Source organism: Guillardia theta (genome assembly GCF_000315625.1).
Source record: "Guillardia theta CCMP2712 unplaced genomic scaffold GUITHscaffold_57, whole genome shotgun sequence".
NCBI lineage: Eukaryota > Cryptophyceae > Pyrenomonadales > Geminigeraceae > Guillardia > Guillardia theta.
The window spans coordinates 277638-291777 of record NW_005434617.1 but is presented as its reverse complement, the minus strand read 5'-3'; the positions used below and the strand labels follow the sequence as shown (position 1 = coordinate 291777).

General features: G+C 53.2%; 5 protein-coding genes across 5 annotated transcripts in view; 3 read left to right on the top strand and 2 right to left on the bottom strand.

The window, feature by feature from the left end:
* GUITHDRAFT_141763 (hypothetical protein) overlaps positions 1-961 on the bottom strand; it is a gene marked incomplete at both ends in the record, with an annotated part of 2199 nt that extends 1238 nt beyond the window's left edge. The window contains 5 exons of the mRNA XM_005828695.1: positions 22-78; positions 216-256; positions 308-396; positions 683-782; positions 828-961. Coding sequence (XP_005828752.1) covers positions 22-78; positions 216-256; positions 308-396; positions 683-782; positions 828-961 — 421 coding nt within the window. The remainder of the gene's footprint in view (positions 1-21; positions 79-215; positions 257-307; positions 397-682; positions 783-827) is intronic.
* A 1184-nt stretch (positions 962-2145) lies between these two features.
* Positions 2146-2614, top strand: GUITHDRAFT_74475 (FKBP-type peptidyl-prolyl cis-trans isomerase; the record flags this gene model as incomplete). Its single annotated transcript, XM_005828694.1, has 2 exons — positions 2146-2363; positions 2527-2614. 2 exons carry the CDS (start codon positions 2146-2148, stop codon positions 2612-2614), a joined length of 306 nt encoding a protein of 101 aa, XP_005828751.1.
* A 141-nt stretch (positions 2615-2755) lies between these two features.
* On the bottom strand, positions 2756-5250 carry GUITHDRAFT_88322 (hypothetical protein). The gene is made up of 2 exons (XM_005828693.1): positions 4016-5250; positions 2756-3781 (listed from the first exon to the last, which is right to left on the bottom strand). The coding sequence occupies exons 1-2, from the start codon at positions 5044-5046 to the stop codon at positions 2842-2844; spliced, it is 1971 nt and encodes a 656-aa protein (XP_005828750.1). The 5' UTR covers positions 5047-5250; the 3' UTR covers positions 2756-2841.
* Positions 5251-6915: 1665 nt separating this feature from the next.
* Positions 6916-7097, top strand: GUITHDRAFT_153742 (hypothetical protein; the record flags this gene model as incomplete). Its single annotated transcript, XM_005828692.1, has 1 exon — positions 6916-7097. A coding segment is annotated over one exon (182 nt), but the record flags the coding sequence as incomplete, so codon positions are not given.
* A 1460-nt stretch (positions 7098-8557) lies between these two features.
* On the top strand, positions 8558-13919 carry GUITHDRAFT_112185 (hypothetical protein; the record flags this gene model as incomplete). The annotated part of the gene is made up of 31 exons (XM_005828691.1): positions 8558-8695; positions 8746-8871; positions 8929-9017; positions 9074-9108; positions 9160-9204; positions 9263-9371; positions 9420-9477; positions 9522-9590; positions 9685-9729; positions 9779-9848; positions 9894-10005; positions 10223-10289; positions 10371-10419; positions 10477-10503; positions 10555-10610; positions 10936-10996; positions 11045-11138; positions 11194-11256; positions 11334-11425; positions 11500-11525; positions 11655-11731; positions 11787-11841; positions 11945-12012; positions 12302-12455; positions 12497-12549; positions 12756-12813; positions 12915-12950; positions 13059-13310; positions 13357-13416; positions 13620-13675; positions 13835-13919. 31 exons carry the CDS (start codon positions 8558-8560, stop codon positions 13917-13919), a joined length of 2385 nt encoding a protein of 794 aa, XP_005828748.1.
* Between the last annotated feature and the right edge of the window lie 221 nt (positions 13920-14140).

Below are 14140 nucleotides of genomic sequence, written 5' to 3'. Positions count from 1 at the left end.
GACAGAAGGAGCTGAACACACCGAGGGCGAGGAGCGTCCCAACATTCATGTGCGTGAACATGGAGAAGATTAGCGAGCCTGCGAGGAGGAGGAGAAGAGGAGGAGGAAAGAGGAGGAGAGGAGGAGAGGAGGAGGAGGAGAGGAGGAGAGGAGGAGGAGGAGAGGAGGAGAAGGAGGATGTCAGGCGCTGACTTCAGTCTTCTCCCTCTTCACACCGTGCGCGATGTCCCTGCACCAGAAGAGATAGACTAGCATGCTACCTCCAGTCATCAGCAGCGGCAAGGAAGCAGGACCGGTCCCATCTCACATGGAGACGAGGTGGCAGGGCTGGAGGATGTAGACGACCGTGTTGGTGAGGTACTTATAGTAGAGTACCCACAGCAAGCTCGCCAATACCTGTGTCCTGAAAGTACCTGGTGAACCATCTGCGCATACTCCCCCTCCCTCCCCCCTCCCTCCTCCCCTCTGCTCCCTCCCCCCTCCCTCCCTCCCACACACTCTTCCACTTGCTTTCCTTTCCTCCCCCCTCCCTCCGGTCACTCTCCCTCGCTCCTCACCCCAAGAACACGTCTCCATACGTCACTTTCCTCACGCCATGTTTCGGAAGGCCGAGCCTCCTCCTAAAGTCGCATCTCTGCAGCCAATGCGCGTGAGACGAGCATGGCGAGGCTTGTCAACTCACCATGAAGATCACGTAAGTCAGCGTCCAGAAGAAGAGATTCCACACAACCAGTTCCCCGAAAGTCTGCTTGGGGCTGATGTACCAAGAGGCTGGGATAGAGCTGGGAGATCGCTGTCATGAGTGCAACGACGGGACGCGTGCTGACCTTGTGGGACGTTCGAAGGGGAAGTCTGGACGGAACTTGAACAGCAAGTCTTTCATCATGATCGAGTCAGTTAGAAGCTGGTGGGTCAGGGCAGTACCTCCCCCCCAAGTGAGAAAATCGTCCACAATGTTCATGATGTAGGTTCGCGCTTTCTCTGCTTCCTCTCCTCTCTCTCCCTCCTCCTCCTGCATATTGGGGTGAGAGACAAGCATGTCAAGTCAGGGGATCCGTTCAAGGGTGTCTGCGGCAGGACGATCTCTCCTTTCCTCCTTCCCAATCTTTGGTACTCCACAAGGAAGCTCGCCTTCCTTTCAAGCACCCCTCGTCCTCATCCTCCTCGTCCTCGTCCTCGTCCTCGTCCTCGTCCTCCTCGTCCTCCTCGTCCTCGTCCTCGTCCTCGTCCTCCTCTGCTCCCCTCCTGGTCTTCGTCCTCCTCTTCTCCTCTCCTCCCCCGCCCCCCCCTGCTTCTCCTGCTTCTCCTCTCCTCCTCCTCCTCCTCATCTCCTCCTCCTCCTCCTTGTCCTCTTCCTTCTCTTGTCCCCTTCTTCTTCCTCCTCTCCTCCTCTCCTCCTCCTCTCTCGCACTTGTTCCCATCTGTTCCCTTGCTATCTGCATGCTGATAAAAGGTCCTTGCAAGGCCTTATCTCTGTGGGGTGGGTCCTTGGGCTGTTCTTGGGGGGTGAGTTTGAAGTATAAATGTGGGTGGTGTCTGAAGGAAAAAGAGGGGGTAGGGGTGGGGTTGGCTGAGGTCGTCGGGATAATGGCTAAGGAGGATTTGCTGGAAACGATCAAGCGAGCGATCAGAGAAGAGAAGAAGAAGAGGTGAGATGATGTAGATGTAGATGTAGATGTAGATGTAGATGTAGATGTAGATGTAGATGTAGATGCAGATGTAGATGTAGATGTAGATGTAGATGTAGATGTAGATGTAGATGTAGAAGTATGTGTAGATGGAGATGTAGATGGAGATGTACATTGAGATTGAGATTGAGAGGGTGATGATGGTGATGATGGTGATGATGGTGATGATGGTGATGATGGTGATGATGGTGATGATGGTGATGATGGTGATGATGGTTTTGATGATGGAAATGGGAGTGCCATATCCGGAGCAGATCTTCTTTTGAGTTGACTTCCAATCGGCAGCGGCAGCAGCCTCGTGTACATCAAGAAGTTTGTGAAAGCAAGCACAGGAGTGGACAACAACACTCTTGTCCTCAAGGTGCTGAAGAAGGCCGTGGCAAACGGGAAGCTCGTGCAGAACAAGAGCAGCTACAGTATTCCTGGGGAGGAGTATGAGGAGCCTGAGGAAGAGAAGATGGTGGTGGAGGACATGAAGGTGGGGGAAGGAAAGACTGCAGAGTCGCAGGACACGGTAACGATGAAGTACGTGGGGAGGTTGGAGGACGGGACACAGTTTGACGCGTCGAGCCGGTTCAAGTTCACGATCGATGCCGGGGAAGTGATCAAGGGATGGGACCGAGGCGTGAAGGGCATGAAGAAAGGGGGCAAACGCAAGCTCACCATCCCTCCAAAGTTGGTGCATGGGAGGAGAGGAGGAGGAGGAGGGCAGGGAGGAGGAGGAGGCGAGAGGAGTGGAGGAAGGCGAGGGGGAGGATAGGAGGGAGGAGGGGAAGACATGCGGGAGGGGTTGAGGAGGAGGGGAGAGCAGGGATGTGGGCTTGATACGTCATGGCAGGTTGGGTTACGGCAAACGAGGATCGCCTCCTGAGATCCCTCCTAACAGCACTCTCATCTTTGAAGTAGAACTTCTCAGCATCTCCTGAACTCTCACGGAGAGTATGAGAGGAGAGAGCCAGTGTATGATGATGATGATGATGATGATGATGGGGGAGTAAGGATAGAAGCGGACGGAAGACGAGGAATGAGGTTCGGAAAGAAGACACAAGAAAGGAGAGGAGGTGAGTAAGTTTCACAAACAATTTCTTATTAAGCGTATCAAAGAATAACCGAAAAGATGGAAAAAAAACAGCCAAATGTCTCCAGCTCAACCTCAGGCCGCCAGCAGCTGCACCAGGATGTCATCCGCGTACTTGAGCCTCTTGGCAATGTCGGCATCGCATGCCGCATCCTTGAGGTCCATCGTGCGCAGCGGCTTCGTCCTACTCCGGTACGTGACCCACCTCCTGGAGGCCCACAGGAAGACTTCAGAGTCGTCGTTGAAGGAGATCTGGAAGCAGTTGTTGCTGAGGCGGAAGATGACCGAGTGCCTCGTCCTCATCCACTTCCTCACGTAGATTCCATCCTCTGTCTCCTTCGCCACGTTGCTCCGGTCGAAGGCCTCCTTCCCCTTGTCTCCTCCTTCTACCTTGCTCGAGTCGTTGAGGTAGTTCTTGAAGTGCCCCAGCAGCGTCACCTTCTTGTTCAGCTCTGCAGGCCGCTCACCCATCGTGTAGCTCGATCGCTTGTCAAACTTGACGTTGTTCCCGTCCATTCTTTGCCTCTCCATGTACTCGAACGAGCTCCCGTCCAACTGCAGCAGGATCTTGGTCGAGTCGTTAAAAAACACTCCGTACTGATCGTTGCTCAGCTTGTACCCCAGCCCATACTTCTTCGAGTAGTCCACCCAGCTGCTCACCCACACCTGGGGCAGCGGCAGGGTCCCCACGTACGACGACGACCCCTTGACCGCCGAGCTCAGGGCTGCAGTGATGTTGTTGTGCATGTTCCTCATCGCATGCTCGTCCTCAACGGCGGCCGATGCCACCGGGACATCCTTGTCCGACCTCGCCGAGACAGGCGCGCTGGCTGTGGATGCAGAGGATGCCGCGTCCGACCCGCAGTCGGAGGCCTTCCGTTGAATGGTAGTGGCTGGATCGGAGGAGGAGGAGGAGGAGGAAGTCGGGAGGAGAAAGTTGGTCTTGTCCTTGACATCCAGCGCTCCCATCTGCTTCGTCACTTTCTTGGTGGGTGACGACTCCGAGTCCCTGTCGCTGTTCCTCTGCATATCCTCCCCGGCAACCTGCTGTTGCAGCATCGGCCGATAGATGTTCCCAACCGACGACAGGCCAGACAGGATAGTCATCGGCTTCCTCTCTATGTTGCAGGATGCCAGGCCCAACGGGGCTCCGTCCGCCCTGACCTTCTTGTTCTTGTCCTGCTCCACGTTCTTCACCTCCTGCACGGGCTGGAGGGGCGCGCGGGCATCGGTTGGAGCAGTGTTGGACGAGCTGGAGAAGATCAGGGCGTCCTTGAGCTTCCCTCGGTTCCCGCTGTTGTTCCCGCTTGTGTTCAGCGGGTCGTCCCTGCCCTGCAGCAGCGCGATCCCCTGCCCGAGGAAGAAGTCGTCCCTCATGATGTCCTCGATCGACGGCCTCTTCTCTGGCCTCGACTGCAGGATCGACCTCACAAGCGCCTTGGCTGACTCGCTGATCTCCAGCCGAGGAGGGAACGAGTACGTGTTTGACTGGATCAGCTTGTATGTCGACTTCACGTCAGCCGTCTCGAAGGGAGGCTTGCCCACCAGGCAGGTGTACAGGATGACGCCAATGCTCCAGATGTCAACCTCGTAGCTGTGGCCGTCCTTCCCGTCCAGCACCTCAGGTGCGATGTAGTTGGGGGTGCCGCACAGAGTCTTCTTTCTCTCCCCGTCAAACTGCAGCTTGCAGGCGAGCCCGAAGTCCCCGATCTTGACCTCATTGTTCTTGCCCAGGAAGAAGTTCCCCAACTTCAGGTCTCGATGGATCACTCTGTACTGGTGCATGAAGCGAACAGCGTCCAGGATCTGAAGCATGAACCGTCTGGTGTCAGATTCTGACAGCCGCTTCCTGCGCTTCACGTGCTCGAGCATCGTCTGGTTAGGGCACAGTTCCATGACGATGTAGACATTCTCCTTGTCCTCGAACACATCATGGAACCTAACGATGTTCTTGTGGCTGAGGGACTTGTGGATCTTGATCTCCGACTGCAACTTCTGCTTGTGTCTCTGCTTGGTCAGCGAGGACTTTTGGATGATCTTGCAAGCCCAGTCCTCCTTCGTGTCCAGGTCGGTCACTTGGAAGCATTTTGCGAAGCCTCCCTTCCCCAGGAGAGCTCCCTTGAGATACTTCTTGACGGAGACCCTGCCAGTTGCATCTTTCTTGGTGTGCTCGATGATATTGTTCGGCTTGTCAGATGGCGGATGGAGAGGATTTGTGGAATGGATAGAGGCAGGGGGGACCGGGTAGGCCGAGGAGGGGATGCGATATCTTGTAGTCATTTCACAAGGCTATCAACTTTCTTTTCATCAAAGGGCAGAAAGGCGACGTGTCGTGCTGTTTGTTGCCAACGGACTGAGTTTTCGAAACCCCGTCGAACTAGTATCTTCGAGGCAATTTGGAGGAGATGCGAGAGGAAGACTAGTAGAGATCTCTACTAGTCTCTGTCAGGGATAGAAGAGATGGGCAAGACAGAGGATGAGGAGGGGAGGGAGGGAGGAGGAGGTTGTAGCCAGGATGCGAACTTCGTGCGGTAGCAAGGATGAACTCAGTTGGAGCGTTGGTTGTTATAGTCGAGAGACATGGGGTAGGGGCACCCACCCATACGCATTTTTGTATGAAATGTACGGGTACTTGTTTTCAAGTACTGGTTCTTCGATAGGAAATTTTCGGTCAAAAGGGTGGGTACATTTCAGATCTCCAGGTGGTCATCTGGATGGAGGGGTACACGATGCGGGTGTGGGTGATTCAGGAAGAATTGGCGTTAGGGGGCCCTAAATGGGGGGTAGTGAATATCGAATGAGTCAAGGGGTAGGTCATTCTTCCAGAGTACCGGCAATTTTTATATTGAAAGTACCGGTAATAAAGAAATCAGTACCGGTACTTGCAGAGATGGGATGTATCTATTAAGGGGTGGGGTATAGAATAAGGGCTTCAGTGACGTTGGACGGTCAAGGTGGTTCAGAAGATAGGGGTAGTAAGTGTTAGGGGTAGGTCAATACAGGGGGTGTTGTGGGAATGACGGTACCGTAGGGGGTAGGGAGGCAAAAGGGCAAGGCTCTTATGATATTGCATTTCAATTATTGATTCACTTAGAAAATGTGTAGTCTTTATCAATAAACATACGGTGCTTGGTGTAGCACTTCACAAGTGGGGATCCCAGCACCCAGGTAGGTAGTTTTTTCAGGAGGGGTGGGTACAATGGTATTGGGGGTAGTTTACGTCAACGAACGGCCTTATCGAGCCATCTAGTCATCGCCCTCATGATAAGTCGTTACAGTACGTTTCATTTGTTCAAGGGTGGTTACAAATGCCGTTATTTTAGAAGAGACACGTCTGTCCCTTCGCTAAGTGTGGCGAGGTGGAGGGAACCGTGAAAACTGGAGGGGTACCTACCATCACCCCTACTTTATATATGAAATTATTGGCTATAGTATAGGTATGGTATAACCCCGGCTTGACTCACACCCCATTCCTGCCTTGACAACCCTTGGGACACAGTGGCCTACCACCCACTGATTTGATAGAGTACCCCTTCGTACTAGCCTCTGATAGTTTCCAGCCACCTGGGGTAGTCGAGTACGGGTGGCAGGGATACGTGATGAGTAGGTACTGGAGAAAAACTGAAGCTTAGCAGGAAGGGTGGGGTGAACATGACGGGTGGTACACATACCCCACCCCCGATTCAGAGCTTGTATATAAGAAGGGTCACGACAGGTGGCTCTTCACACACCGGGTATGGCTCGAACAACCTGACCTCATGTTCATGCAATTCTGTTGTGCTGCTGTCCTGTGATGCTTTCAAATTTGCGACTTTGTACATGTCTTATGAATTATTTCTCGATGCTTGAATTGTTTGACTTTCTTTTCTTACCATCATTGGATGTTTCCATCGTGGCGTTGGGTTCCACACCTTGATTTTCTCGTATTTGTGTTCTCCACGTTCATGCTTGTCCCCATGCGCCTTCTTTCATTTCTTGATTGTTGCGCATAAAGTTTGTTGCCGAATTAATTGTCCATCTGAATATTTTGCACATGAATATGGGAAATACACTGTGATTGAAGGAACTTGTTCCATGATTGTGGCTAGATGAATTAATGTGTTGTTAACCAAGTTCTGCAAGCAAATTATTGACGCTCTTCTTTTCAGAATGTTCTCTGTTCTCTACGGTCAGACTGCTGCTGCTCTCTACGCCAAGGCCGCTGGCCAGAACGCCCAGGCCCGTCAGCTCTACAACGCCTCTGCTGACACCTACTACAAGGCCAACGATGCCGCTGCCTACGATGACTGGGTTCGCGCTCGCAACCACTGGGACTACTTCTACAACCGCTCGTAAATTATTGTTGCGGTAGACTGTAGAGGAGAGTAAACCGAAGAACCTCTGATCAATATGTTATGCTGAATGTGAACCCACCTCATTCTTGGATATTGTCAACTAAGTCAGTGCACATCATATGCATAGATTGCCTGTGGCAGCGCTTTTGTGTTCACATTACACGTCTCATCACTATTTTGTGGATTGTATCCTCTGCAGAGGCTACCTGATACTGAATTACTGCAAGAGTATGCCATATGATTATTGCTCTGTTCTCGTCCACTTTGGATATCTCGGTTTAGTAGTTCAATACAGCATTCAAGCTTCTAACCCGTTGGTTCGGTCGTCGCGTAGTTCACTTTGCTTGTTTATTGATTGGGTAGACCTTGATACAATACTTGACTTTGAGATTTGTTTCCTCATCTCCAAAGTTCAACCATCTCCCTCAACTGTGCTTCTGTGTTGAATCATCGCACTCCTCGCTTCCCTCTGCTCCCTCCTCTCTTATTTTCGGGGGTATGTCCTACGACCCACTCTTCGCCACGTTCCGAGGCCGGGCATGCGACTCATCAGCTTTCTGGAGCATGATGTTCCAGCACAGATATTTATCTCGACCAATGGCTCTCTTGCTGTGCAGATGATAAAGGCACAGTCTCACAAGTTTTCAAATTTCAGACAAACAATCTGACTCTGGAGTTCTCAAAATTTACGCAAACAATCTGTTTTTATGCTCTAGCACATTTCTGGTCCCTTGACATTGTATTCTCTCGATGATAACTTCTTCTCATTCACTGAATACCTTTGGAGCTCTCGCAGACCTTTGGGTAGTCTGTTTGACAATCCACTTTTGCCTCTCTTGTAATGGTCATTTCCTAAGACCCTTATCATCTAAAACACAGATATGCATACATATTGTCTACTCCTCTTCCCCTTTTGACATCCTCTTCATGTGGAATATTGGCAATCATACAACTGCATTCACATGGTCTGCATATTTCACATGATCTAGATGTTCTCTCTTCAATGCTTCATCTTCTTCGCATTCTCATTGCCCCCGCTCACCGTCATTCGGCATATCGCTCCTGCATCTTTGCTCTGGCCCCAGCTTGAACAAGCTACAAGTTAGGGGGTCAGGGGGTGGGGTATATCACCCCCTATTTATCCTACAAAGTACCGGTGATTCAAAGTGAATTTGTTACTGGACCCTCCCTTGGACTGTGCGGAAATAGCAGGGGTGGTGTAGACTACCCACCCTTTGGAATGATTCTGTGGGGTAGTTTATCGCCATTCACTGTGAAATGCTTTTTGTCGTAGACACAGCAGGGAGAGGAGTGGAGAGCAGGGAGGAGATGGGGGAAGGGAGCAACTAGAGTGCGATGAGAAGGACCGTGTGGTGATGGAGATGATGGATATCCAGCTTCGTTCATGTTGCTGAGCGTGTCATACATGTTTGAGCCCTCTGTCTTTGCAGGTACCAATGGTGGTGCAACGACTGTGCCTGTTGGCATCTGTCGGATTGGCTATGGGAAGCCTTCAAGGACGAGCGAAGAGCGATCATGCAGTTCATCTCCATGGGAAAGTGTCAGATATCGTTTTCAGCAGCTGCTTGCCTGATGTGAGCTGATGAAACCAACACAAACCTTGCTCGTGACAAACCTGCGACAGTTTGGAGTTCGCGGGCTGGGCGCCTCCATGTCTTCAACAGACAGAGTTCACGCCATGAGTGGTACTGGAGGCATTGCAATCGCAAGGTGTGTGGGGACAAAAAATTGTCAGGCGCCCGTGGTTCAGGTAAGACGGGGTTGAGCAAGGTGTGTTGGTACGGGATGAACATCTTTTCGAATGCAGTTTGATGGAAATTCAACCACGTCAATCAACTTTTCACCCACAGTGCTCAGAAAACTTGAGGGTGACGGCAAAGTCCACATCGCTCCTAGGTGCCTTGATGTCATACAATGTTGACTACTCCATTCTGATTTGTGAACAACCAAAGCTGTCCCAGGAGCAAGGTCGGGTTTCACCTCAAAGGTCTTGTGCCTGTTCTGCCTTCTTCTTGTCCTTCTGACATCTGCCAATCAGAAGCAAAGATATCCACGTACGAGTCCATAGTGGCTTTCGCTGGAGGTAGCCCTGAGAACGCTGTCCTGCTCCCCCTCTCTGCCACCCCTTTTGCTCCATTCAGGTGATCACAACACAGGGGGATGTGTGGAGCTCGTAGTTCTTCAAGACGATCTTTCCTGGAAGCATCTCCAGTCCCTCCCTCGATCCCTCTCCGCAGATCCCTTCAGACAGTGAGCTTCCCCTTGACCAGCTGCCGCCTGGCTGACCCTTGACTGCAGCAAGCCGTCATGGCTTACGGGAGACCGTACTCTCCTCTCCTCCTCCTTCGGGAAGCAGGTCCTCTCCTGTACCTTCTACTCATGCTCCCTCATGCTCTTCAGGTCGCGATGGGAGAGGGAGAGGTCGCAGTGTCCGCCACGCTCCTGGACTCCTCCCTCAAACCTGTGCCGGTATGGAACCTGGTGGAGATGATGATGGATGATTGTACATGAATAATGGAGAGGAAGAGGAGCAGGAGTATGAGGAGAGTGACTTGTCTGGCAGGCTGTGCTGATCTACTTGAGCATTTCACCGACCGAGTGGATCGAGGTGAAGGAGTCTCGTTGGAGTACGGAGGGCTAACGGAGGCGTCCTACAGGCTGAAATCATCACGTGTGAGACCCAGGAATGTCTAGAGCAAGAGGAAAGCTGCCTACGATCGCAAGATGGTAGCGAGGGAGAGGACGAGAGTGTCGGCTGCTGACGCGTCACAGCTGAAAGCTGCTGGTCCACTGGGTTTGGCTCCTCCCTCGCTCTCCATGGTCAGTTCCTTGCGATAGGGCATCCAGGGAATCAGTCGGTGTTGGTGTACAAGCAAGAGACAAGGTCGGTCGTCTGAGATGCTCTTGTGGACTCCTCAGAATGGTCCTTGCGATCTCTTGTCCTGCCTCCTGATTCCTCACACTTGTTTTCCTTGTCCTCGCCCGTTTTTGCTACTCCTTTCCCACTATGTTTCTGTTCTCCTCGTACTCGTTCACGACCACCACCATCTCCTCCTCCCCCTCCTCGTCCTCGTCCTCCTCCTCTGATCTATCATTCGCAGCGCCAAGGAAGGGCTGGACATTAAGTGGAACCTGATCAACGTCTTGTTTGACGACAAGAAGTATTCGGTGAGCAGCAGGAAGGCTGCCTATTTCCCTTGGCAGAGCAGCATGAAGCTCTTGACGTCGAGGTGCTGATGCCAATGGCAGGGGAGACGCTTTGGAGCCTCTCTTTCATTGGGATCGTCTTTCCTTATCGGTGACTTGTTGAGGTGCAGGCGGTTGGGGTTGAGTTTTGACATGTTTGCTTCTCCAGTCGGGATTCCTGATCAGACAGAGTCGGGTCTGCAGCGTCCGCCTCGTTGATTCCATTCCTCCTCATCGTTACCCGCAGGGATCAAAATCTTCGCAACGCCAGACGGCGAGCGAGCGAAGGAGTTCTCCAAGACCGTGAGAATCATCCTTTTCCCGCCTCCTGCTTCCTGCACTTACCCCTATCCCTGCTCCTGCTCCCGCTCCCGCTCCTGCTCCTGCTCCTGCTCCTGCTCCTGCTCCTGCTCCTACTCCTGCTCCTGCTCCTGCTCCTGCTCCTGCTCCTGCTCCTGCTCCTGCTCCTGCTCCTGCTCCTCCTGCTCCTGCTCCCGCTCCCGCTCCCGCTCCCGCTCCTGCCCCTCATCCGTCAGTCTCCTCATATCTGCGGCTGTTTCTCCTGAGCGTGTGGATCGACACTAGCACTCCTGATCCCCTCGGTCTCGCCGTGTCTGACTTCCCTCAGGTCTTCGACTCCCATGAGATCTGCTGCAAGCACGACATGGACTGCTGCTCCAGCCAGCTCGGTGAGCTAAGAAAGTGATGACGTGGCTGCGTGTGACGAGCCCGGCCAGCTGGGACGTTCGTCACGCAGCAGGAGCAGGCGTACACAGTTCGGGTGGTAGCTGGGGATGACGTGAACAGAGCTTCTCTCCTCATCGACTGCAGGTGGATCCGCCTCCCTCTCCTCCTCGTTCCTCGTCTCTCCTCACCTGTCACTCAGCACAACAGCCCTGAAGCAGCAGACGACGGTCTGCAAGATCGTTGCCAACGTTCGATCAGCAAGGTGTGGCTGGAGAGGAAGGGAGTGGGGGGGGGGGGGACGAGGACAAGGAGGGAAGTGTGATGATGTTGATGATGCAGTGAGAGTGAGAGCGTTGCTGGTGTTGCGACTAGCGTTTCGATGGGAGGAGAGAGCATTTACTTCGGCAACCCCAACGCTGGATGTGAAGATGGTGAGGGAAGAGGAGGAAGGAGGAAGGAGGGAGAGGAGGAGAAGGAGAAGTATTTCTGACTTCCGATTGAACAGGGGACAATACAGGAAGCTGCGGTCAGGTAAGAGCAGGAGCAGGAGCAGGAGCAGGAGCAGGAGCAGGAGCAGTTTGTTCTGAGATGAGAGGAGGATGAGAGGGAGGAGGAAGGAAGGATGCTGAGCGAGTCTGACGGCTTACGGGTGGTGGTCAGGTCTGCAGTGTGACGAGCTGCCAACCTGGATTCTGCCTGCTGTACGACTGGTCGGAACAGAATCACCTGTGTCTCAAGTAGGAGCTGCTGCTGCTGCTGCTCATTCGTTCTATCTTGTGATCCTTATGGAAGTTGCAACGACGACGATGATTGTCCAGGAGGAGTGCAACGATGTGCTTTTGAGCAGGTGAGAGTCGTGATTTTGGAGCAGGTATAGGTGTTGAAGGTGGTGGAGATGATGGAAACGGAGATGATGATGATGATGATGATGATGATGATGTTTTTCACAGGCGGGGGTTGTGACCATCATCTGCCTTGGGATCTTTTCGCTCTGCTTCTTGTGTTGTTGCGTGTGCAGGTGCGCAATGAGCTCTCCTGTCCTGTCCTGTCCTTTTCTGTGCCCTCTCTCTCTCTCTCTCTCTCTCTCGCTCGCTCGCTCCCTCTCTTTCTCTTCCCCCCCCCCCCCCCTTCCCTCTCCCTCCTCCTCTTCTCCTCCTCTCCTCCTCTCCTCTGCTTCTCCTTTTCTCTCTTCCCCCTCTTCTCCCATTCTCTCAACTTCCCTCTTCTCCTCCCCCCTCCCTTCCCTCCTCTCTTCTTCTTTGCTCCTTGCGTCTCCTCCATCAAATCCCCACTGACACACCTTCCAGTCTCAACCTCCGCTTCTTCGCTACAAACCACGCACCGCAAGGGTACGAGGTTGCTTGTGCTGTCACCTTGGAGCTGATGGACAGGAGCAGCTCCTGGGGCTTCCTCCTCGCCCTCTTGTGCTGCTTGCCCCTATCTCGCTTCAGCGACCAGGAGGTTGGAGAGGACACGATCGAGCTCGAGCTAACTTGCTGCAGCGAGACGAGCGGCTGATGGGGGAGGAGGAGGAGGAGAGCGACGCGTCGTCAGAGTGAGTTCTTGTCTTGTTTCCTTCCTGTCTGTCTTGCTGGATTGCGTGTACTGCTGTTTACTTCTGTATTTTGTGTTCGACTTCTTTTCTTTTCTCTTGTCTCCTCTGTTCTAAAGAGTTTGTGCTTGTCGTGTTTGTTTCTTCTCTCTCTTCTTTCTTCTTGATTTCTCCTCTGCTTCCTCGCGTTCTTGTTGAGTTTGTCTCAGTTACGGAGAAGCTGATGACCTTGAGAACATGAAGGGCTACATTCCCCCCTCCGTCAAGGTCCTCTTGCTTCCTGCTTCCTGCTCGTGCTCCTTCTGCTCCTCATTCTTTCTCTCATCTTCTCTGTTCGCCTCATCCCCCCTCCTCACTCTGGATCTTAGGAGGCTCTGCGCATGAGCGTTCTGAGGAAGGGAAAGGTGGGCACGTCGACTCCTGCTGCTCCTGCTCCTGCTCCTGCTCCTGCTCCTGCTCCTGCTCCTTCTCCTGCTCCTGCTCCTTCTCCTGCTTCTCTCATCTCCTCGCAGCTGTCCGCGGGTGCGGAGGATCAAGACTCGACCGAGAGCGAGAGGGAGCGACCGCAGGAGGTGGAACGAGAGGCAGCAGCTAAGGGCGGGGAAAAGGCAGGCGGGTCGGAAGACGTGGAGGGCAAGAAAGAGCAAGAGCTCTTGGAGAAACAGCAGGAGAAGGAAGAGGGAAAGGAAGAGGAGGAGAGGGAGGAGACAGATAGGGAGGGGAAGGAGGACGAGGAGGCTGGTGGAAGGAGGGGAGCTACTGTGGTAAGGAGTGCTGCAGGCTGGATGGGGAGGCTGACGGAACTTTCAGGATCCAGAGGATCCAAGTGAAGAGAAGGTGGATGTGAAGCTTGACTACTTCTGCTGCAAGGTCCTCCTCCTCCTCCTCCTCCTCCTCCTCCTACTCGTCCTCGTCCTCGTCCTCGTCCTCGTCCTCGTCCTTCATCTCGTTCCCTCTTCTCTGATCTTTCTCACTCTCCTCTCCTTCCCTCTCCTTTCCCTCCTCTCACGACCGTCCCTTCCCCTATTCTTGCCCCTCCTCCTCACGCTCCTCCTCCATTGATCGTTTTGTAGAAATGTGCCCGTAGAGCCATCGAAACCGTCCTCGTCCCTTGCGGTCATCGAATCTTGTAAGTTGCCCCTGCCCTTGCCCTTGCCCCTGCCCCTGCTTTTGTAAGTTGCCTCTGCCCCTGCCCCTGCCCCTGCCCCTGCCCCTGCCCCTGCCTCTACCCATTCTCTTCTAGACTACTTCTCCTCGTCCTCCTCCCCTCAAGTCTTACGGGCTGCAGGTGCCGCAAATGTGCTAAGGGAGTCAAGAAGTGCGACATTTGTCAGCAGCCGGTCAAGAGAGTGCAGCCAGTCTTTCATGTGTGAAGGGAAGACGGAAGAAAGGAGGAGGAGGAGGAGGAGGAGGAGGAGGTGGTGGTGGTGGTAAGAGCTGCTGGTTAGCGGTAGTAGTAGTGGCGGTGGAGGGAGGAGGAGGAGTGTATAGTATGTTTTGGGGTTGAGGCGAATGTAACAAAGTCAAAGATTTGCTATCGACATGTTAAATGAGATCAAAATGAGCAGAAGAAGAAAAAGAAGCTCAATCAAGA